General features: G+C 48.4%; 2 protein-coding genes across 18 annotated transcripts in view; one reads left to right on the plus strand and one right to left on the minus strand.

The window, feature by feature from the left end:
* Add1 (adducin 1) overlaps window positions 1-17,558 on the plus strand; it is a 66,863-nt gene extending 49,305 nt beyond the window's left edge. Inside the window, exons 10-17 of one of the 14 annotated variants that reach the window (XM_057771069.1) lie at window positions 464-808; window positions 3,236-3,337; window positions 3,933-4,022; window positions 4,735-4,827; window positions 9,386-9,542; window positions 13,709-13,807; window positions 14,398-14,434; window positions 15,688-15,829. In XM_057771069.1, the coding sequence (XP_057627052.1) occupies window positions 464-808; window positions 3,236-3,337; window positions 3,933-4,022; window positions 4,735-4,827; window positions 9,386-9,542; window positions 13,709-13,807; window positions 14,398-14,434; window position 15,688 (924 nt within the window). In that variant the 3' untranslated portion in view covers window positions 15,689-15,829. Of the gene's footprint in view, window positions 1-463; window positions 809-3,235; window positions 3,338-3,932; window positions 4,023-4,734; window positions 4,828-9,385; window positions 9,543-13,708; window positions 13,808-14,397; window positions 14,436-15,687 lie in introns of those variants that run through there. The other 13 variants (XM_057771072.1, XM_057771065.1, XM_057771067.1 and 10 more) reach the window with 13 other exon arrangements.
* A 1,641-nt stretch (window positions 17,559-19,199) lies between these two features.
* On the minus strand, window positions 19,200-22,933 carry Mfsd10 (major facilitator superfamily domain containing 10). Of its 4 annotated transcripts, XM_057771870.1 has the most exons (13): window positions 22,856-22,921; window positions 22,319-22,508; window positions 22,139-22,235; window positions 21,768-21,871; window positions 21,384-21,542; window positions 21,142-21,303; window positions 20,789-20,897; window positions 20,425-20,536; window positions 20,171-20,279; window positions 19,987-20,077; window positions 19,857-19,904; window positions 19,695-19,784; window positions 19,200-19,548 (listed from the first exon to the last, which is right to left on the minus strand). In XM_057771870.1, exons 2-13 carry the CDS (start codon window positions 22,490-22,492, stop codon window positions 19,433-19,435), a joined length of 1,371 nt encoding a protein of 456 aa, XP_057627853.1. In that variant the 5' UTR covers window positions 22,493-22,508; window positions 22,856-22,921; the 3' UTR covers window positions 19,200-19,432. The 4 variants fall into 4 exon arrangements, with proteins under 4 accessions (XP_057627853.1, XP_057627852.1, XP_057627854.1 ...); XM_057771869.1 differs by having other exon boundaries at window positions 19,200-19,784; window positions 22,319-22,511; window positions 22,856-22,933; XM_057771871.1 differs by lacking the exon at window positions 20,171-20,279.
* Between the last annotated feature and the right edge of the window lie 252 nt (window positions 22,934-23,185).

A 23,185-nucleotide genomic window follows, 5' to 3' on the forward strand; every position in this document is an offset into this window, starting at 1 on the left:
TTATAATCTGTGCCTGTTACCTCAAGTGAATGTCAAGGCCTAGAAGCAGATTTGGAAGTTCCGCCTAGGCCCAGAGGGAAGGGTATGATGAGATGGGGACTCTGGGTCTCCTGTGCAATCTGTTTGCCTCAATTGTTGGGTGCTAAGTGTTGGGTATTTGAGATGAGGAAGTCTGTGAGGAAGTTAGCAAATAAGTTGACCCAGCAGAAGTATGGATTAGGTTGAGCATACCTTGCAAAACATAGCAGATGATCATAAACTCAAATTGAAGACTGAATTCAAGTGTTGTGCTCAAACATCTGAGCACCAGTTCTTGAGATTCTTTAGGATCTCTCTCTCTCTCTCTCTCTCTCTCTCTCTCTCTCTCTCTCTCTCTCTCTCTCTCTCTCTCTCTCTGAGGTAGTCTCTAACCAGATATTGAGATCTGGAGTGTTGACTGCTTTTCCTTCTGCTTGGACCCTAGGGCTACAGAACTGGCTACCCTTATCGATACCCTGCTCTGAGAGAGAGATCTAAAAAGTACAGCGATGTAGAAGTACCTGCCAGTGTCACAGGCCACTCCTTTGCTAGTGACGGCGATTCGGGCACTTGTTCGCCTCTCAGACACAGTTTTCAGAAGCAGCAGCGAGAGAAGACAAGATGGCTGAACTCTGGCCGGGGTGATGAAGCTTCTGAGGAGGGGCAGAACGGAAGCAGTCCCAAGTCGAAGACTAAGGTGTGGACGAACATTACACACGATCACGTGAAACCCTTGCTGCAGTCTCTCTCGTCCGGTGTCTGCGTGCCAAGCTGTATTACCAACTGCTTGGTCTGTGCCTACCTTACTGTTCATAGTTAGATGATGTAGAGCAAGTTGGGCAACTGGGGCTTCGGAGGCTTTGGGAACTTCCCTTTCTGACCTCATTAGTGAGCACTACCTGTGTGACCTTCTTCCTTCTGAGCCGAAAATCTACTTTATGTCTTAACTAAAATCCATTAATAGTATCTGCTCGAAACTGCTTAAGATACAATGTACCTCTTGTAGTTCAGATAACCTAACCTTATGTGTAGCAAAAGTACTAATGAACTTCCCCGTGTTAATTTAAAAGCAGAAGCTCTTCTTTCACTCAGTATCTGTCTGAGGAACCTTGCAACTTCATTTATGCTTAAGGTGCTTATGGCATAACCCTTATTCTTCAGTGCTGCAGACTTGAGTGTGTTTGCCGTGTTATCAAAACCTCTTTGTCTCTAGTGTCTTCTTACGCAGTTTTTTTTTGTGGCTCACTGGCCAGTTCTTTACTGACCCTTGTCCTCTTTCAGCATTGCTGCCTCCCTCTATCCCACAGCCTCCGAATGCTCATACCAGCTGCCCTCTGCATGGACTGTTGCATGTGAGTAGACGGCCATGGTGGTGAGTCTTTTGACTCCTGCTGGGTGTGGCATGACCCAAGTGCAGCGCAGGCCATCTACAGGCACTAGCGATAAGACGTGGCCAGGGGTGCTGTTTTAAATGATTGCTGCTCAGGGTTCTCATTTGCCTTGAGAGATGCTTGATGCCCCGGTGCCAAAACATTCCTCTGAGGATGGGCCATAATTTTGTATAGGCTAGCTTGAACAGTCTGCCCAGATACTGATCTGATATGTAGCAAGAGCCCGTTGCCGCAGTTCATCATGGAGGGGTATGACAAGCTCAGCTAGCCAGGCTTGTCCTGAGGTAGGGACAAGCAGACACGAAAGTGTTCTTCTTATGAAAGTACTTTTACTCTAAACACTTAAAAGAAAAAGAGGTTTTTTCTTCTCTAGGTGGATTGGTGTGGTGAGAGGCCTCCTTGCTCCTGAGCAGCTGCATCCTGTGGGCAGGGACCTGCCTGACTGCAGCTGGCCTCTTCCTGCATCCTGCCCTCCTTCCCTTTATTTGATTTACTTGTAAAAGGGGGTGTACTTTACAAACAAACCCGCCTGCTGCTGCTGTCAGCGCTCTGCATTGCCTGGAGTCTTTGCAGTGCATGTCTGCAGCAGCAGCTCTGAGCGCTGGAACTTAGCTTGAAAAGTCAAAGTCTTGGAGGCATTTAGTCGAAGTGTTCCTCTAAGGGCCTGGTCAGCATATGTCTGTGTTTCTTACTGTTCTGGAGTAACACAAGTTCTGTGCAGTGTGCCCAGGTTGGTATATTTTAATTTATAATAATTGCTATCTTCAAATGTGTTCAAGCTTCTGAGTGGCTGTTTTAATGTTTTTACTGAAATTATTTTTAATAAAAAGCTGGAGTTATTTTTGTCTCAGAAGATAAGCATCAGTGAGTACCCACGGCTCCACGCCCATTCCACACTCCTTCACAGTGGCTAAGCATTTGACGGTTCTGTTGCTTCCTTTAAACTCTTATGGTTTATGGCTCTTTTATTGCCTCTCAAAAATATTCTGAAAGGCATAACACTTGCAAGATGGCTTGTTTTACTGTTCAGTGCCCACTCGTGCCTAATTAGAATTTGGCTAAAAATCTCGTATTTTATTGGAAAGCCAAAAAATAAGAATAATGAATAAAAAGTGCATTGTGTGGACAATGTGCACTGATATCTAAAACAGCCTTCGAGGACTCATGAAGCGCTTTAAGTTTGTTTGGGATATTTTTGTAACACTTAAAAGTATTAAGTTATATAAAATATTTGACATCACCAAAATCTTCTACAAGGTAGCTACTGTATTGGTCCTAATACAGTACTTTCGTTGGGTTGAGTAGTGTGTAATCGGTACATTCTGATGCTGGAATTTATTTTAATGTAAAACTTTGGTGATGCCCACTCTTGCCTCACAGTGCAGACTTTGCCTACCCCTGGGGTAGTAGCATCACATTGCTTCTCATGATTGTCATCCCACGCTTCCAGTTGGCTTTGGTGTTGGGTGACTCTCAGGGCGGTAAACCAATGGTCTCTGAGGGGCCTCCTCTGGCAGGTCCATGGGTTGTGAGGCTCAGCTATGTAGTCAGTCACCTTTGTGTGCCAGATTTTGAGCTCTCTTCATGGCTCTTTTCTATCAGTCATGACTCTGAGTCCCATCACTTGCTTTTTTTTTTTTTTTTTTTTGTGGCCACATCCCACTGTTATGGTGACTCTACTGGGTGACCCAGGATATATGGTCATTGGTTCCGTCCTGTGATGTTCAATGCATGATCAGATGTGAGATCATTTGGACAAATTGGATGCTATGGTGTTATTTATCGTTGTCATAATCCTGACTTTTCACCTATTCTTGATATTACAGTGGACTAAAGAGGATGGACATAGAACTTCCACCTCTGCTGTCCCTAACCTGTTTGTTCCATTGAACACTAACCCAAAAGAGGTCCAGGAGATGAGGAACAAGGTGTGTATTGCTGTCTACATTTGGTGGGAGTGTTTAGAGTTGGGAGGAGTGCCATATGCTATGGGGTAGAGTGTGCTTGCTTCTAGCAGAGTTATCTTTCTGCAGTATTGCTTCTGCTCATAGCTTGCGGTCCCACTGTGTTAAATTTTGCTTGCTAAATAGCAGTTCTGAAGTAGAAACCGCAGAACCTGATCCTAATAGGAACAGACAGCTGCCACTGCCTTTCAGGGTTCATTCAGAGAGCTGTGAATGGTGTTTGGTGTGTTAGTTCATGAGCTCCATCAGACTCCACAGTGCTGCTGGAAGATGGATGCATAGCAAAGATTGTACAGTGAAGGGTCTCTGCCTTGCCAGGGCCATCTGGAGGGTATGAAGAGACAGGAGCAGTCCAGCCCTTCATGCCTGTAGTTCATCCCCTCTGTACAGTTAGGCCGGTACCCAAAAGTAGGTGTGCCCTAGCCATCCTACCGTCATGGGCCTAAACAGAAGTACAGCTTGCACATGGCCAGGGTCTAAGTGTGTAAACAACAGGATTGGAAGTTACAGCTTGCCTTCTCTGTACTGCTCATGTGCCCTCTTTTCTTCCCCTCCTCAGATTCGAGAGCAGAACTTACAGGACATTAAGACAGCAGGACCTCAGTCGCAGGTTTTGTGTGGTGTAGTGATGGACAGAAGCCTCGTTCAGGTAAGAGAACACAGTGTCTCTGACATTAGTGGGTGGTGACTTAGACCATCTACTCCAAAGTTATTCAGTATTATAAGGTGAGTATTCTAGGACAGTGGGTATCTTTGTTAAAAATATTCATGATAATCTAGGCACTTTACTTGAGTTCTAGACCAAGTATAAGCATGCTGAGGGTGTATCAACCCTTCTAGCTCTGCTCCTTATAGTGCATGCATTCTCCAGGGGTTTATACGCCACTGCTTTGAAACTGGGTTTCCTGGTAACCTGGGTGCTGTGTAAATGCTAGGAAAGGGGTGGGCTATGGACCTTTGTTTTGGTATATACTCACGTCTGCAACAAAGTGCTCCTTGGGATGCAGAGCGGTTGGTGCTTGTAAATGTGCTGTCCACATTTACATGCATTTCTGCAAAATGACTTACATAGAGTGGCACATTGATGTTAATTGTGTAAGTAGTTATCTCTGGAAATCAAGATGCCCTCTGATGCTTCCAGTCTGACTGCCGGAGTAGATAATTGTTGTTGCATTTTTAAAATTTGGCCAACTGTGGTCCTGGTTTCATGTCCAATGTCTGCACGTACCACTGTCATCACCAACCCATACTGTTGATAACTGCCCCTGCTGCATGCTCTTAGCTGGCTTCATCCTGTGGTCTTGGTTGATATTTTTAAGACTGGGCCTGGTGTGCTCTGATGACTCAGTTTACTGTTGCAGGACGCACCCCTCTCTGACTGTACGGAAACTATCGAAGGGCTCGAGTTTACAGAGCAGACCTTTAGTCCCGCTAAATCTGTCTCTTTTAGAAAGGTACTCACTGCCCTGTCCTTACCTACCTATTGGTCCGTGGTGCTCTTTTCCCTTCCCTCCCCCAACCAGCTTCCCTCTTTAGGCTTTAGTTAATGAAGCACCTTTAAGTCCTCTGTGAGATTGTATAGAAGGTATACTCGGCCGTATTGTCTTCTCTTTTTTCTTTAAAAACCAATTTTCAGCATTCTCAGTTTTTACCTGAAGTGGTCCACTGGAGCTATATGGTGCTTTTCTGAAGTTTTGAATGTGACCTTGGTTAGTGCTTGCCTTTGGGTTTCAGAGTTTTCATCTTAGAGATGCAGTTATAAATGGACTTGTCTGGGTGCTGTTGGCAGGGGCAGCTTTGGCTGTAGTAGTAGAGGACTACTAGTAGTAGATGTCTTTCAGAAGGGTGTGCAATAAAACATGGCAATCTTTGTCAGCCCTGTAAATAAAATGCATTTATTTGAAACTTTAAATAAAATCTGGTCTAACTTGGGAGGATTGAGGGTTCTAGGCCACTTTGGACCTTATAGGGAGATTGTCCCAATAAAGGATTAAGGCACAGCCAGTAATTTAGGGCTGAGTTGAAGAGGGTTCAAGGTCTGCCTAGGCCTCATAGATAGGCTCTTTCTCAAATAAAATAAAAATAAGATAAAGTAAGTAATAAAAAAGAAACAACTCAATAAGTGCCTAATGCATAGCTAAGAGCTTGAAGTTGGGTATTTCCAGGCTCTTTCCTATCTACACACTTGATGTGAAATTCATGTATTGTTTTAAAGGGGTTCTGATTGCCGGATAGAATTAGATAAATACTAGGCTTCTTAATTCCTGCATGGACTCTTTCACAATAATATTATTTTTTATATTTTCATATTTATGTATCAATCCAGTGAGTCTTTTTGTTTGTTTGTTTGTTTTTGTTTTTTGAGACAGAGTTTCTCTGTGTAGCTTTGGAGCCTGTCCTGGAACTAGCTCTTGTAGACCAGACTGACCTCCAACTCACTAAGATCCTCCTGCCTCTGCCTCCCAAGTGCTGGGATTAAAGGTGTGTGACACCATTACCCAGCCCAGTGAGTCTTTTTTTTTCCTCTCACTTTTATATTTATTTCTACCTGCCTCTTGAAAGAATTTGCCAGAGAATTTACCTTCCAGCTTGCTTTTCCTGTTGGTACTTTGAGCCATAAGTCATGTGAGCTTCTCAGTTAATAAATAGTAATCTTTATCTGCTACATGTGAAGTTGTGTGATCTGCAAGCCCCAGATGTAGTCTGTGGTCTGGTCCTCCAGCTTTGTGGGCTGCCGCGTAGTCACAGTCCCAATGGCTGTCCTGTCTTCTGGGTCTTGTGCATTTCATGGCTTTGACTTGTAGGGGCTATTTGGAAAGCATCAGGGTAGCCAACTCCATCAGAGGATGCATTTTGGGCTGGTTCTTCATCCCGTGACAGCTTTATTTCTTGTTCCTAGACCTGTTCAGATATGGGCAGATCATGTGGATGCTTCAAGGGCAAGTCCTTACCGTCTGAACAGTAGAGTACATTGCAGGCCAACCCCAGCTAACTTACGTTGGGTTGGAGAGCATGTTGAGTTGTGGATGGAACACACAGCCTTGTATGACAGGCAGGCACACTTCCAGTCAGCTACTCACCCAGTTTGTATGTAAGCTTACAAATTTAAGTTCCCTGCATTAGTTACTTTGATGCAAGCAACCTAAGAAACGAGGGGTTTGTTTGGCTCAGAGCTCAGAAAGGCCTGTGTCCTAAGCAGCCTTCTCAATGGCACAGGAGGACTTAATGTCTCTTGTGTCCCTGAGGAACAGGACTTTGGAACTTGGAAACTTGTGGCTTTTTTGGAAGGAATTGCTTAGCCTTGGACTTTTTCTCTTGCTTGCGGCTGTTCACCCAGTGCTGGGATTGCCTTCCCCAGGCCAAGGAGATAAGAAGATACCTGAGTCCCCCCTCCCCACGCTGGGTTGGGGGTGTGGGGGTGTTGTTGAGACAGGCTTTCTCTGTGTAGCTTGGAACCTGTCCTGGAACTCACTCTGTAGTCTATGCTGGCCTCAAACTCAGGGAAATCTGCCTGCCTCTGCCTTCTGAGTGCTGGGATTAAAGGCGTGCATCACTACTACGCAGTGATACCAGAGCCTTTTCCTCTTGAGTTTTGCACAGCCCAATGTGGAACCTAAAAAATCTGGGCCACCTTCTGGATCTTATGGCAAGTACATTAAGTGGTAGAGGCAAGGGTATAAAGGGCTGTGTTGCCATCTGCCCATGGCAGGGAGGACTCTGCAGTTCAGTCTGTGTATTGTGAGCTTTCCTGTGTCTACAGACACTTTACTAGGGCTGGCGTCCTCCATGGTGTGTGGCAGAAATGCCAAGGGCAGTAAGCCTATCTCTCCGACTCTCTGACCTTGTGATATGCACCTAGCTTGTTCACAGCCCAGTACTGTGAAAGTCAGATCTCAGTGTCTCTCTCTCTCTCTCTCTCTCTCTCTCTCTCTCTCTCTCTCTCTCTCTCTCTCTCTCTCTCTCTCTCATTCTCTCTCTCTCTCTCTCTCTCTCTCTCTCTCTCGCTCATTGACAGTTTTGTTAAGAGTTTAAAAGACAAACACTACAGGTTAAGTGAAAATCTTGGCAGCTTCAAAGAGGAGAAAGTTATAGTTTTTAAGTTAAGATGAATAGAAATAGCTCCTTAGGAAAAGCGAGTACTTCCAGGAGTGGAAGTGGGCAGAGGAGCTGGAGAGCCTAAAGACTCAGGTCACTCTTGACAGATGAAAACCTGAGCTCACTAAACCAGTTATGCTCATCTTAGAGTCTTTGTTCCAATCATAGGCCACAATCAAGTACAAAAATAGTTACTGAGTCTGTTTTGCTTGGAGTTCCTGTTCCGTGACCAGGAGTGAGAAAATATCAAGCTTTCATGATCTTGCCTTCTTGTAGGCAGCACTTAGTCAGAGGCAACCTGACTGTGCTTACAGTTGATCTTATCAACACCTTGGCTGGTAGAGGAGAATGCTGTGTGCTTGAGGGCCAGCTTGTCCTCCAGGACATCAAGACTTGGAGCAGGAGCTTTGCTGTCTCGTGACAGTGGATGCCTGCTATCATTTGATTACATGGACTTGGACATCTCTCTCAAGCCTAATTACCCTGCTCATTTTGTTGTGATAAATGGTGGCTCTCAGGTGCTGACAACACACTGCTGTGTTTACAGAATGTCATTGCTTGGAGGGCATTGCTAATAGAATCCTTTTGTGGAATTAGGGTTTAGTAAAGTCTTTGGACAAGAAGAGGCTTGTTTCAGCCCTCATGAGCAAGTGACAGAGTTCAAATTCTTTTCTGTCTTGCAGTGGGTGGGCTACTCATAAATGGTAAGTCAGTCAACCTTAGGTGAGACCTAGGGGAGGGTCTTGGAGGCTCTTCAACAAAGTTGCCTATTCAGTATGTCTTCGCTTCTCTCCTATGGACATCTGTGTCACTATTTACACGTGGAGAACTCTAAATATTTTGTTCCCTATTCAACCCAGACACCAGTTTCTCCAGCCAGTACCTGAAGAGTAAGTAGTTGCTGGTGTGGATTGACTGTCCCTAGGAACTGGTACAGCCAAGACACTGGCTCCCTCTGGTGTTCACTACTTGTCAGTGTGCACCCTGAGGCTCTAGGTCTACTGTCTGAATAGTTTGGGATACCTCTTCATAGCTGTCATTTAGTCATGTGCGTGTTTGTCTCTTCTGGGCCATGCTCTCGAACACTTGCAGGACACTTTCCTGTGAAGAGGCGCGGACTGCCCTCTCACTCCCACTGTGGGTAGTCTGTCATCTTTTCTTTGACAGGAGCCAAGAGCTGCCTTAGTGCTTCACTTGCTTCTTTGTGTTGTACTCCAGAGTCATTAGGCAAGCCTGCTGTTGGGGAGCTTTTGTTGTCTCTGAGTGCTAAGGACTTAGTTCAGGAACTGGCTGTAAACCAGTGAGAAGGGCAGAAAACTTGTTAGACTTTAAGACCCTACACAAATCTCAGGCCAGCAGTGGTGGCACACACTTTAATCTCAGCTTTTAGGAGGTAGAGACAAGTGAATCTCTGGGTTCGAGGCCAGCCTGGTCTACACAGTGAACTCCAGGATAGCCAGAGCCACATAGTGAGATCCTGCCTCCCAAAATAAAACACAACAAAACAACATGAACACATCTCCACACACTTTGCGCTGATTGTTGTAAGGTGGCCGTTTTCTGAGAGCAGTACCCAGGCATAGTCCTCTGCCATTCCTGTCTATAGGGGATAGAGGAGGCCACTTCTCCAGGGAGTCTGTGCCTCGGACTCTGTACCTTTAGTGCCTTTGCTTTTGAAATCTGCCTTGGCCATGGGCCCTGGCAATGTGGTCCTGGAATGTCTGTGTGCTCCTGGAAAAAAACCCCACCCCCTGCGGCTGTTTCCTCAGGAGGAGGGAGGCCCCACAGGGCTAAGTGGTACAGTCTTATGTCTATGTGCTCCTGGAAAGTCCCCATGTCCCCCTGCCTGCTCTGTTCCTGGGAGGAGGGTGCTCCCACCAGGTCAGGCTCCTGCATACCAATCTCTTTGGTCCACAGGGGGAGCTAGTGACGGCCTCCAAAGCCATCATTGAGAAGGAATACCAGCCCCATGTAATTGTGAGCACCACAGGTCCCAACCCCTTCAACACGCTCACAGACCGTGAGCTAGAGGAATATCGCCGAGAGGTGGAACGGAAGCAGAAGGGCTCTGAAGGTGAGTGCTCCTGAGAGCTGGCTATGGGCAACTCCAGAAAGTAGGAGAAAGTATTTACAAGCTTCTCTGTGTGAGAAAAGTCTTGTGCATGAAGCACAAATCTTGTTTAGTTATGACCGAGCAGTATGTTCTTATGGTCCTACTCTAATCATTTGGGCTAGAAGGAAAGAATTAGGTTAAACATGCTGGTAATGGTGCTTGTCAAGATGGACTTGTATGAGGGACACTCTGCAGTGATGTGTGTGTCCCAGACATATGTACCATGATATCACAGTGTGTGTAGAGGGGGTTCTGCCCAGAGGAGATGCATCTAAGCTAGAGATGCATCCCTGCTCTTCCAAAAGCGCATTGAAGAGAGGGTTAAAGGACTCAGCACTCAGACTGCAGTGTGTGCAGAACTGGGCATTGGGATTTCTGTCCATTTGACATCACTGATTTTGGATTCGTTATTGGGAAAGACAGTTTAAGTATTATGTTTAAGAGATACTCTTTATTCATGAAGTGTTTCTGTCAAAAGTTTTCCTGAGATGAGGCCTCCTAATTCATGTGATTTATTAGTGCTCATTGCTTACAACTAATGAGTACAGGATCAGGCCCCATCCCAGATGCTGTGCGTGCAGACATCGGAGCTCATCCATAAACCCTGGCAGGTAGGCTGGTTCCAGTGGTTGGAGCAGGGCCCGCTCTTTGGGAGCAGGGTGTGTTCATGGCAGAATCTGGGATATTGGGTTAGGGTCTGTGATTTTCAGGGTTTTTTGGTTTGATTTTTAGTTTTTTGTTGTTGTTTTGTCTTGTTTTTGTTTTGAGGCAGAGTTTCTCTGTATAGCCCTGGCTGTCCTGGAACTCACTCTGTAGACCTGGCTGACCTCGAACTCAGAGATCTACTTGCTGCTGCCTTCCTAGTACTGGGATTAAAGGCGTGTACCACCATTACCGGCATGATTTTCAGTTCTGAGCATTGAGGCTCTTGATTGGACTGTGGTCTGTGTCCTTATTACAAAGGTTGTTAGAGAATGGAGCTTGGCGCATACTCCTTTTCTCCATAACCCCTCTCCTATGATCATAGGCTGTGAATTAGAATGTTGGGAATGCCCTTGTGCCCCTGTGCAGGGGTGGTCAAAGCGTAAGTTAGTATGCTGGTTGCTCTGATTGTTCCCAAACCATGTCAACAGTAGCACTGCATGGTGCCATGGCCTTTTTTTTTCTCTTGCTCACCTTTTGACAACATTGGTCATGATTTTGTCAGAAGTTATAGGACAGTTTTACAACAGATGGAAACAGAGCTAAATGTCAGAACTTGATAGAACACATACTTCCAAACTCCAGGGTTTAAAAGCCAGATCTAACTACATTAGCCTCTCCCTGAGTTCCCTGATCCCCATACACTGGGAACCATTGACTAGTACTAAGAGGATCTGGGGAAGAGAGATGTCATGCCCATGAACATTTATGCCAATGTTCTCAGAGCTATGAGCTAAGTTACAACCCAGTCCTTTGTACTGAATCTCAAGTGTGCGCTTTAGCTGCCATCCCACCCCCACCCCTGGCATAGCCTTGCAGACAGTTCTTAGTGTGAAAGGTGGACCACCCTCCTGGACCATAGGTTCCTAAGATGACAATCTCATTTGACCCAACTTAACTTTATTTGGTCATGTTTTAGACTAAGTATTGCATTGTGTAGTTGCTGAAGAAACCTGAGTTATGTAAAAAGTGGTGGTACATACCTCTAATCCTAGCACTTGGAAGGCAGAGGCCAGCCTGGTCTACAGAGTGAGTTCCAGCACAGCCAAGCCTACCCAGAGAAACTCTTCTTGAAAAAACAAAACAAAACCTCCCAAAAAGTAAGTAGTGTATCCAACACTCACTTGCCATCCAGGTCTTCATGGCACAGTAAGAGGCCTCAGAGGAGCTGCCTATAGTGGCCTTGCTCCTGGGGTTGGGTCGGGTCGTGTGTGTGTGTGTGTGTGTGTGTGTGTGTGTGTGTTTGTCCTCTGGTAACTCTAGTGGTTTTTGTCTTTTTTTTTCTTTTGAGTCAAACAGTGCATAGGAGCTTCCCCTGCACTTGAGACCCCCTTGGCAGGGATGGTACATAAACAGTAGAGTGGGACTTGCTTTGCCTGTGTCCTGTGACCAAAGCTGGCAGAAATGGGAGTACCATAGTGCCTGGAGATCTTGCTTACTATTGATGCAGCTCTTGGCAGAGGGGTGGAGCCTGCCTAGAGGGCATAAAAAGTTTTTATTCTTAGGCTACTGATAGAAGATGTTTAGCCCAGTGGTGGTGGCGCACGCCTTTAATCCCAGCACTTGGGAGGCAGAGGCAGGTGGATCTCTGTGAGTTTGAGGCCAGCCTGGTCTACAAGAGCTAGTTCCGGGACAGGCACCAAAGCTACAGAGAAACCCTGTCTCGAAAAACCAAAAAAAAAAAAAGAAGATTTTTAAATGAAAGGTGGAGATTTTAAAAATTATGATAATTGAGATGTGTGTGTGTGTATGTGTATAAATTTCTTTTTCCTTAAATGAGGAGTAAATGGGGTTTTCTGTATCTTGGGCCCCAGTTTCCTTTGGTCCCCATCAGTCTAGTTTACTTTAGAAAATTAAAATGAAAACAACACTGGAGTTAACAGATTTCAACTGCTGGTAGGGTCTGGGAAATGTCTCGGTGGGCAAGCACTTGCTGCATATACCTGGATCCAAATGCATCTGTAATCCCAGTGCAGACAGCAGAATTTCCAGACTAATCTCTGGGCCAGCCAGCCTGGAGTCCACAGCTACACACAACCAAGATGAGGGCTATCACCTGGGCCGTGCTCACCTCCGCAGGTGCCTCACACTTCCTTGTGTGAGCACACATGCAGATTACTGTGGGAAACTTTTTCTGTAAAAAACTTAAACCTGGGGGCTGGAGAGATGGCTCAGAGGTTAAGAGCATTGCCTGCTCTTCCAAAGGTCCTGAGTTCAATTCCCAGCAACCACATGGTGGCTCACAACCATCTGTAATGAGGTCTGGTGCCCTCTTCTGGCCTGCAGGCATACACACAGACAGAATATTGTATACATAATTAATAAATAAATAAAAAAAAAAAAAAAAAAAAACTTAAACCTGGCCGGGCGGTGGTGGCGCACGCCTTTAATCCCAGCACTCGGGAGGCAGAGGCAGGCGTATCTCTGTGAGTTCGAGGCCAGCCTGGTCTACAAGAGCTAGTTCCAGGACAGGAACCAAAAACTACAGAGAAACCCTGTCTCGAAAAATTAAAAAAAAATAAAAAATAAAAAAAAAAAAACTTAAACCTGCTGGGCAGTGGTAGCACACGCCTTTAATCCCAGCACTGGCGGATCTCCATGAGTTTAAAGCTAGTCTGGACTACAGAGTGAGTTTCAGGATAACCAGGGCTACTGAAACCCTAAATAATGCTAGTGTGCCTTCATCATTGGTCATGTAGCCAGAGGGACATCTCACAGAGGGCATACCTACCAGTCAGTCACAGGGCAGCACTAAAAGATTCTCTTTGAATATTTAAAATTATTTTATTTGTGTGTGAGTGTAGGTGTACACATGCCAAGGTGGGCGCATGGAGGTCAGAGGGTAACCTTTGGGAGTTCTTGCTTTCCATTATGTGATCCCAGGATTTAATTGAGGCTGCCAGGCTGTGTGACAGTTTTTTTGTTTTTTTGTTTTTTTTGTTTTTTTGAGACAGGGTTTCTCTGTGGTTTTGGAGCCTGTCCTGGAACTAGCTCTTGTAGACCAGGCTGGACTCGAACTCACAGAGATCCGCCTGCCTCTGCCTCCCAAGTGCTGGGATTAAAGACGTGCGCCACCACCGCCCGACTGTGTGACAGTTTCTTTTACCTGCTAAGCCATCTTTCTGTCCTGAAGATTGTCTTTGTAATAAGGTAAAAAGTAACCAGTTGTGGTTGCTCATGCCTGTAGTTCTAGCACCTGAGAGGCTGAGGCAGGGTAGTTGCTAGTTGGAGGCCACAGCTGGTTAGTTCTTGACATTCAGTCAGTACTTCAGTTGTGTATAAAAGAGCAGATTCCAGGCTGGAGGCCCAGCTGACTTCCTGCGGTGGGAGTGGAGCAAAAGGCAGGCTGCTGGGATGCTGGGGAAGGGCATAGGTCCTGGACCTCATCTCTGAACCCTGTGTGCTCACTTTGTTTACATCTGCAGAGAATCTGGACGAGACAAGGGAGCAGAAAGAAAAGTGTCCCTCAGGACAGTCCGCTGTCCCCAGCACTCCCCCCAGCACTCCCGTCAAGCTGGAAGAAGGTGAGTGCTGTTGGGAGCATGGCGGCAGCCCTGCTGTGAAACGGTGCATGGCAATGTGGCGATCGTTCCATTAACACGGATGAAGAAGTATGCATTCCACAAAACCAGTGCCACACACAGCTCCGGAAACCTCAGCTGTTTCTTCTGTACCTGCTTAGTCCTGGGTAACCTGAGTCAAGACAGATTTGAGCTGTTGTGGCTGGGGGAGGGCAGACTTCAGGGAGTGCCCCCAACATCCTGTCATGTCAGCTTTGTCCTTTGCCTGCACACTTCCAGCATTGACCGGAGTCTGATGACACTTTGGTGCCTTCAGTTGTGCGAGGACCGCAGGACTCTAGACCTGCTGCATTAATCAGTCCTTGAGAGTGCTGTACGTGCCCCCTCTGCCTCTCAGACCACTGCATGTACCTGTTGTGTGGTCCGACACGTGCGTCCCTTAGTCTCCAGTGTACGTCTGTGTCTCCTGGCTCCCCTCACCCCAGTCTGTGGTCTATAAGAGTGGCTTGGCCTTTCTTCTTATGTAACCCAATGGCTGTGACTGAATGCATAGACTCTCTACTTGTGCTTTCTTCCTTGTGGCCGCCTTACAGCAGGAGACGGATGTGCTAAAGAGTACCTGTTACCCTAGTAAGTACCCGCGCCTGCCTCTGCTCTAACCAGGTGCTTGCGCTGTGCCTTGCTTTCCTGCTTCTCTGTTGCTTATGTTTTCTGTATATCCAAAATAAAAATAGTTTCTCAGTTTTTCAGTGGCCTCCTTGGTCGCTAGAATGCTGAAAAGTGGCACCAGCTTCCCAGGATGCTCCTGGCCCCTATCACAGTGGTGTCCAGAGTACCCTGGGCCATAGAAAGCTCTTAGCTTAACCTTTGAGAATATTTTTTGATTGCTTGGTGGGGAGCTTTTGCCATAAGGGGTGGACTGGGTTCTGACAGGGTAGTTTCTGCCACCTGCCAGTTTTGGAGGCTTGGACCTGTGCTTAAGTTGGGACTGGCAACTTAGTGGACTGGAGTGATAGTTGTTCTGCGGTGAGCTTGGCAGAGAGGGTCCCAGTGCTGGGGTGTATGGAGCCTATGGGCCTGCATCCTCTCTCTGCCAGTTAGCCTGGTCAGAGGATAGCCATCAGGGTGCTCTCTAGGGCATCTCCAGCCTCCCAAGCTTAAGCACTCATTTGAGGCCTGGAGCCTTTTGCGGCCAGGCTGCTCCTAACCCATGCTTAGCTCGGCTGCTCCTGGTTCTGATCTTTGGCTTGATTTTTAAGTACTAAATGTTTTGGTGTTGCCTAACATGCCAATTGCTTATAATTTTACAGACTAAATGTCTACAATATTGGTGTCCCTTGGTCAGTGTAGAAATATGTTGTGCCCTAGATGTAAACCTTTCTTCTGTTAATTTTGCTCCTTATGTTTAGCTGTTCAAATTGTGAAGGCAGCTTGCCTTACAGTTCATTTCGTAACTAACTATAGTTTTATTTTATTGAATATGGGATCTTATAGTTAACTCCTGGTTTTCTACTGGCTGCCTTGGGGGAGACTGAATGCTGTATAACCAAATTTAGACCTAATTCCTAGACACAGGACACCAGCCGACCTGTCTTCATTGTCCGACAGACTGTTGTGTCCTGATGGGGTGTGTTTGCAGAAGTGGCAGGCCGTAGCTCTGGCCCTGTCAGTCTGGTCTGTCAGTGTGTTCTCTGTGAGAAGGTACTAGAATGTCTCTGAGATTGGGAGGTTTTATAAACTTTAAGAGCGCAGCAGCACACTATGTGTCAAGTTTCGGTGTAGGGAATGTCTAGGAACTCTAGACGTTAGCCACTCTCTCCAGCACTCTCATTTCCAGCCGCTCTGTCCAGGTTCTAACACACCTCTCTCACCATCACCATCAGACCTTCCCCAGGAGCCGATGCCCAGGGATGACAGTGATGCCACCACCTTCAAGCCGACTCTCCCTGACCTCTCCCCTGATGAACCCTCAGAAGCACTTGGCTTCCCAACAGTGGAGGAGGAAGCTCATGATTCCCCAGACCCCACTCAGCCCCTTGTTGAGGCTGACCCTGAGCCAGCCTCAGCTTCAGCTCCAGGGGCCGAAGAGGTAGCCTCCCCTGCCACTGAGGAGGGGTCTCCCATGGACCCTGGCAGTGATGGGTCTCCAGGCAAGTCCCCATCTAAAAAGAAGAAGAAGTTCCGCACCCCTTCCTTCCTGAAGAAGAGCAAGAAGAAGAGTGACTCCTGAAGGCCCACCCTGTACACTGTCGTGTCTAGTGACCTGGCTCTACCAGGATCCCTTTCTCGTCTTGTGTCTGTCCTCTTGTGTAATGGAATGCAAAAAGCCAAGACCTCCATGTAACTAGAGCCCCCTTCTATGTGTGGCTAGCCCCTTCACCAGTGCTAACCCAGTGTGTGCTCAGTCCCCCTACCCTGAGCCTTGGGTTCTGTGGGGAGATGGGCTTAGCCTGCACCTGTGAATTGTGCCCCCCTGCAGGAGGGGGACATTGAATCCTGGTCCTGGCTGGAAGGCACTGGAGGCTTCTGCCAGCTCTGGTTACAGCGTCACCCTCCTGAGCCTTGCCTCTCACTCTCCTTCTGTTGTGAGTGTCGAATTGTCTGCTTGGTTTCCCTCCACCCTGTGGAGTCTCAGGTGGCTGATTTGGACTTGGCTTCTGCTGGCATCCTCTGCTCAGTGATGTCGGTTGTCCCCATACACAGGGAATCTAGCCATGGTCTGAGAAAACCCTCTCATGCCCATCAGCGGCCCAGGGCACTGTGGCTGCCTTAAAGAAGTGGGTTGAACCTGCTGCCCTAGCAGTGAGCGCCCCTGTGTACACCCAGCACAATGCTATGCATGGTCTAACTGGTGACCCTATGACCAAAACCAGATTCAGGCGCTCATAGTTTATCTTACTGGAGTCTTGGATTCTTATCATAGGGAACAGATACCAGGAGGGAGGAAGAGTCCTTTCTAGAACTTTCTTTTCAGTGGGTTTGCAATTTAGCCTACATTTTAACTGTGAATTTGAGCAGGCCACTTTTTGCTTTAGCTTTTGTTATAGAACCTGTAAGAGACTGCAGAACACTCTTGATTTGTGTGGGGAGGTTTTGTAGTGAAGCAGGGATAAGTCTGAAAGCTGCCCTGGCTTTGATAAAAGGTAACTTATGGCAGAAGCCAGCCTTGGAGGTGACTTATGGCAGAAGCCAGCCTTGGAGGTGCCAACTAAGGTCTTGCATTATTCATGGAGCCCATGACTTTCTTGATCCATCCTATTATGAATTTTTACTTTCATCCCGGAAAAGGGCTTGAAACTGCTTAGTTGGAGATGGAGGGTGGTCAGGGGGAGCCCTGAAGGGGCTCTGTTCCAGGAGCCCCACTGCCAGGAGTGAGGATGCCCGCTGGAGCCCTAGCACCTGCTGGGCTGGGCCGTTGGGGAGCAGGTGCTAGGGTGTGGACTGAGCTATGTGATCCTCCTGACGAGGGACCACGCAGGACCCCACAGCCTGCTGCAGTGCTTGTCTCATTTTGTCACCAAGATGGTATGAAGTTCTCACCCTAGTCCTGATTTCACTCATCCGGACTCTTCCTCGTCCTCCCCTTCCCCTTCCTTTATCCCACATATGCAATGACTTCTCACTTTTGTAGTCTAATTCTTTATATTACACATGAACTATCGTTGCATATCTGGACAGACTTGGAGGACAGGTCCTCCATGTCCTTTCCTCACTGTAACAGGTTTTACTCACAAATAAAAGTCTTTAAGCAGTTTCCTTGTCTGGGGTTGGGAAGCAGTTTTATATTTTGATGTTTTTGTTTCCTTAGTTTATTTAGCTGTAAGAATGTGTGTGTATCTAGACATGTGTGTTCTATGTTGTGTGCATGGAAGTCAGAGGAAAACCTGAGCCAGTGTATTCTTTACTGTGTGGGTTCTGGGGATAAACCTTAGGTCATCAGGCTTGGCGACAGGTGCTACCTTTTTTGCTCTAAAATAGGGTTTCTAAGAGTTTGTCTGGTGAGAATCCTCCCCCGCTCCCGCCCCAAGATAGGGTTTCTCTTTAGCTTTGGAGCCTGTCCTGCAACTCACACAGATCCGCCTGCCTCTCCCTCCCCAGTGCTGGAATTAAAGGCATACCTACCACCACCCAGCTAAAACTGAGAACCTTTATTTCTTTTTCTCTGTTTGAAAGATTTTTATGTGCATTGGTGTTTTTACTGCACATATCTGTGCAAGGGTGTCAGATCCTCTGGAACTTGAGTTACATACAGTTGTGAGCTGCCATGTGATATGGTGGGAACTGAACCTGGTTCTCTGGAAGAGCAGTGCTCTTAACCCCGAATCACCTCTCCAGCCCAAGCCTGCCTTTATTTATTTATTTATTTATTTATTTATTTATTTATTTATTTATTTATTGGCTTGTTTATTTATTTTAATTTCTAGACAGGGTTTCTTTGTGAAACAGTCCTGGCTGTCCTGGAACTCGCTCTGTAGACCAGGCTGATCTCAAACTGAGAGAAATCCTCCTGCCTCTGCCTTCCAAGTAAGTGCTGGGATTAAGGGCACCACCGCTGTCCTGCAAGCCTTTATTTCTTGATCAGATGTCACCAATAGCTATGAACTGTTGGAGTCCTTCTTACCTTGTACTTACAGCTGCACATCATGAAATTTGGGCCTGCAAGGCAACATTCCATCACTGATGGGGAGTAGTTTGGAAGGCCTCACCCATTTCTAAGTGTGAGCCATTGGAAGTTAAGGTTGCTGGAGGAAGGGAGTCATTGTGTGATGTGATGTGGCCCATGTTCCAGTAAATAACACCACACCATATCCACGCTAACCAAATCCAGTGGGCCAGCAAAACCAGTGAAAGGTGTTGTTGGCAAATGGCTCATCAGGAGTGGGAAGGGGATGGGAGGGAATGGGGTATATATATTATCACATGACTATAATGGATGTTTTTGCTCCTTTTACTCTTTGGGGGGCCCACTACTCAGCTCCCAAATAAATCACACATGGAGATTTATTAGTAAGGAATGCCTGACCTTAGCTTGCTTGTTTCATGCCAGCTTTTCTTAAGTTATCCCATCTACCTTTTGCCTTCAGGCTTTTCCTTTTCTTCTTTGCATCTTTCACTCTTACTTCATAGTGACTGTGTGGCTGGGCCCTGAAGTCCTCTCCTTGCTCTCTTGCTTCTTGTTTCTCCTTTTACTGTCTGTTGGCCCTGTCTCTCCATGTTCCTGCCTTACTATTGGCCATTCAGCTCTGTATTAGGACCAGCAGGTGCTTTAGACAGGCAAAGAATCACAGCTTCACAGAGTTAAACAAATGCAGGAAAACAAAAGTCACCTTAAAATAATATTCCCCAAGACAGTATGAAAGTGTTAAATAGTAAGTCAAGAAGAAAGGTACTTGGTACAAAATAGCTGCTTTATTGGTCATTCAAAAGGATGACAGATAAAAAACAATCAGAAGCCTAAAGGGCTTTGGAGTAAGAAGAGGGTAAAGCTGCCGGCTCCCTGCTGGGATGCCATACTGAGGGGAGGGGAGTGGCGAGCCTCCCTGAGCCTGGAGGAAGGAGTGGGCTAGGAGTGGAGAGTGGTCATGGCCAAGGTTCCGACTTGGCAGCCAAGGTGCTGCGGTAGCTCAGCTACTCCTCCTTGAAAGTCGGTGCTGGATGCCTCAACGTCCATAGGAGAAAGAAGGGGAGCAAAAAGAGCCCGGAGCACACAGTGAAGCAGACCTGGGCCCCAGCCAGCCAGTACACTGTGGAGAGATAGGTGCTCACCCAGGTTTTTCATCGCCCTGTTCCTGCCCGAAACCCTCAGCTGCCAGAACTGAGTAGAGCAGGCAGCTGGGAATGGCTGCAGGAGGGTCACAGCAAGCCTTGAGAGCTATCCTACAGCACCTACCTGAGGCGGCCACCATAGGTCCCACTGCCCTACCTAGGGCGCCAAGGCTCCGCAGTATGCCCATGATTGTGCCTTTTTGCCCTGGAGAACCTGAGGGGAGAAGACTTGTCAGATGCCAGTTGGCCTTCCTACCCTGAGTAGCCTTTGGAGGAGGGTTCTCACCAAAGCTGGAGACCATGGTGGACAGACCGGGCACCACGACAGCAGCGGCTGGTAGGAGAGTATTGGGAGGCACTGTCAGCCCAGGAGAGGCATGGGGATGTCCACACCAGCCCTGGCAGGGCCCACTCACCAAAGGAATAGAGCAGCAGTCCCAAGCCCAACATAGGCAGTGAATGAGCCCAGCCAATGAGGAGAAAGGCTGGTACCAGCAGCAGCATTGCCTGGAGAAAACAGAAATCTCAGAACGAGTTCCACAGCCTGCCAGAGTCAAAAGCACCACCTATCCCGAACTGTAGAGGAAGTAAGTCCGTTACCCGCTTCACAGCTGCAACTTCCTTGCCAGGGCTGATCCGTCGGGCATAGGTGCCCTGTATTGTGGCCATGGTGAGGCCGATGAAGAAAAACATCTTGCCCTGCTGCAGGCTAGGAGGTGGAGGGTGAGCACCCAGCCCCCTAGGCCACTAACTGCCTGGGGGATGGGCAAGGCCAGGATGCTGGTGGGTGTGCCAGAGGTTCCCTGGACCTGGGGTCTGAAAGCCTTGAAGGAGAGCCTAAGGTGGGCACCTACCTGCTGAACTGGAAACGCTGGTGTGCAAGGAAGCTGAGTGTATACTCCAGGCCCGAGAACAGGAAGAGGTAGAGGAAGTAGACAAGCCCCAATCGACGTAGGCTCTTAAGTCCTGTGAGTCAACACAGACCATAGGTTGATTTTTTTTTTTTTTATAGACAGGATTTCTCTGTGTAACAGCCCTAGCTGTCCTGGAACTAGCTCTTGTAGACCAGGCTGGCCTCGAACTCACATGGATTCACCTGCCTCTGCCTCCCGAGTGCTGGGATTAAAGGCGTGCGCCAGCACCGCCCGGCTCATAGGTTGAGATTTGCTCATGCTGGGTAGTCAAAACACTGAGCTCAGTAAGGGGAAGCCTTCTTACTGTCCTCCGCAGGTGGATCCTGACTGTGGGTGACAGCGGCAAAACGGAGCAGGGCCAGGGGGCTGAGCAGGTTGGCAGCAGCATGGAAGCCCAGGGTGACAGAGGGAGCCTGTGGGAGAAAGGGAAGGCTGGCCAGGAGGCTGGGAGCACATGACCTGGCAGCTTAAGGACCAGGATGTTCCCCTCACAGTGCCGGAAGCTGAACCTTTGAGGCCTTAGGGGCAAAGATCCAGGGAACCCAGGAGGTGCGATGCTAGCAGCTTGAGGGCAGGCCAATCTCCCTTGGCACTGGCACATAAAGGAAATCCCCTCAGACCTACTGAAGGAGCTCTCACCCCTGGACCTGGGCCTACCCGCTTCTTCTGGGGCAGAGTCTCTGGCAAGAAGCAGAAGATGAACAACATGTCGGAGACCGCAAAGAGTAAGCTGATCCAAGGCACCAGTTCCACAGACAGGAATGCTCCGAGCATGGGGCCCACAGTAAAGGCCAGGGAGAAGGCTACCCCGATGACTGCCTAGGGCAAAGGTGACTTAAGCTGGGCACAGAGACCCAAGCCCAGACACAAATCCTTGTTCCCTGGGTCTGTTCACTCACCATGCCTTGACTGCGGGATGGAGGTGAGCCCAGGTCAGCGACGATGGCTGTGGAGAGGCTAACATTCCCCTTGCTGATGCCTCCTATCACCCGGGAAGCCAAGAACGCTGAAAAACTCCGAGAGGCAGCCCATACTGCATAGGAGATGGCCAAACCTGTCTGCCAGTGGGTAGAGGCCAAGTGGCAGGAGTGGTCACTTGAGGCCAGGAAGGACCCACAATAAGGCAGGTAAACTCAGACCCAGGCCAGCTGTGTCCCCTATGCCTTCCTTAGTATATTTACCAGGGGTCACAGGAACCTCTAGAAGGGATGAGCGCGTACTGTTGGCAGAGAAACCCACCGCAGCATTTGCTCCTCTGTGGATACCTGGATTCAGGGACTTACCAGGGATAGCAACATTACTGGGCGCCTCCCCAGGCAATCGGAAGCAGCTCCGGTGAGCGGTGCGGAGAAGAACTGAAGGAGGGAGAAGGCTGAGCCGATGAGACCTGAGAGACAGAGGTCACCATCACTGGTGGCTTTATCCATGTGGATCAGCCCTAGAATGCAGAGCCACACTGAGCCCCACACTCATAGGCCATCGACTGAAGCTCAGGTGGCCTCAATGAGAAAACATCTGCTCGTCAAAGGAGGCTCTGCAGGAAAGAAGGAAGCTGGCAAGAACCCAGGGAGGAGGGGAGGGCTGACCAAGAGCTCAGAAGGAGCTAGCTCTCCAAGAAAGGGTTATGGGTCCCAGCTGGCATGCAGGGACATACCTCCGAACAGGACGCTGTTGTACCTCTTCTCTGCTGGCATCCCGATGGCTGTAGCGAACCAGTCTACCCCACGCTGCCAGGAGCCATAGAGGGGGTCCTGGGTGACAAGGAAAGTAACTCCAGCTGGGTGAGTCTGTAGCTGGGCAGGGGGAGCGATCCCGCCTTGGGGGAGGGGCTCACTTGTTCGCGGCCGTGGCTCTCCAGGAGCCCCGGCAGCAGAGGTAGCAACAGCGTGAAGGCCAGGAGGTCGAGTAGTAGGCCAAGGAAGATCACGGTGACCACGCGGCGCTCGGACACGGGGCGAGGCCGTATCGGCGGACGCGGCGTGCAGTCTGCATCCCCTTCCCATCCCATGGTGGAAGCTCCAACCCTGCTGGGGTGGGGAGGGTGTGGTGAAGACGCCGCAGGGTCGTAAGCCCCCGTTTACCTTCCTCTTGAAAAACTCGATTTCCAGGTTCTTGCCAGACCTAACGGAAGTGCTTCTAAATGGGTCCTGGTACACCTGTAAGGCTCGACTCCCTTACTCAGGGTAGCAGAAAGCTCAGAGGCTTAGCTATCAGGACCCCTGTTACGAGGAGGCGGGTAGCAGGGAGAAGACAGGAAACCCTGGTTGGAAGTTGCGGGCGCCAAGAGCGCCTGTTCCACGAGCCACTTTAGTCTCTCCATGCGATACCTAAACCCTTGCCTCTTGCCCACCCATCTGGGACCTATGCACACCTGCCACAGCTGCTGATCGGGACCCACGGGTGGATGGACAGAGAAGCTCCCTGAGTAGCGGCCACGCCCCGGAGGCTTTGGAGCAGGCACCTCCTCTTCCGGGAGGCAAGGCGGCGGGAAAGGGCTTGGCCCTTCAGAGGCGTTAGAAAGCGTACAGTGAAGTTCTGGAGAGTTAATGTATTTAAGAGACAGCTTATCTGCCCAGTTCTGTCTCTTTGGCACTTATGTACTTTTCTTTTGAGTTAGGATCTCATGTAGCCACGGCTGACTCTGAATTCCTGATCTTCCTGCCTTCACCTAACTTACTCTAAACCGTGCTGGAGCTGGGCA

Source organism: Chionomys nivalis, chromosome 6 (assembly GCF_950005125.1).
Source record: "Chionomys nivalis chromosome 6, mChiNiv1.1, whole genome shotgun sequence".
In the NCBI taxonomy this organism is placed as follows: Eukaryota; Metazoa; Chordata; class Mammalia; order Rodentia; family Cricetidae; genus Chionomys; species Chionomys nivalis.

Excerpts from the sequence above, each read along its gene's own strand:
- Mfsd10 (XM_057771869.1), bottom strand. The coding sequence starts at position 22,492 with ATGGGATGGGAAGGGGATGCAGACTGCACGCCGCGTCCGCCGATACGG. Across the intron at positions 20,898-21,141 it reads CTCTGCCCCAGAAGAAGCGG|GCTCCCTCTGTCACCCTGGG; the intron begins GTAGGCCCAGGT and ends TTTCTCCCACAG. Across the intron at positions 20,537-20,788 it reads GGATCCACCTGCGGAGGACA|GACTTAAGAGCCTACGTCGA; the intron begins GTAAGAAGGCTT and ends GTTGACTCACAG.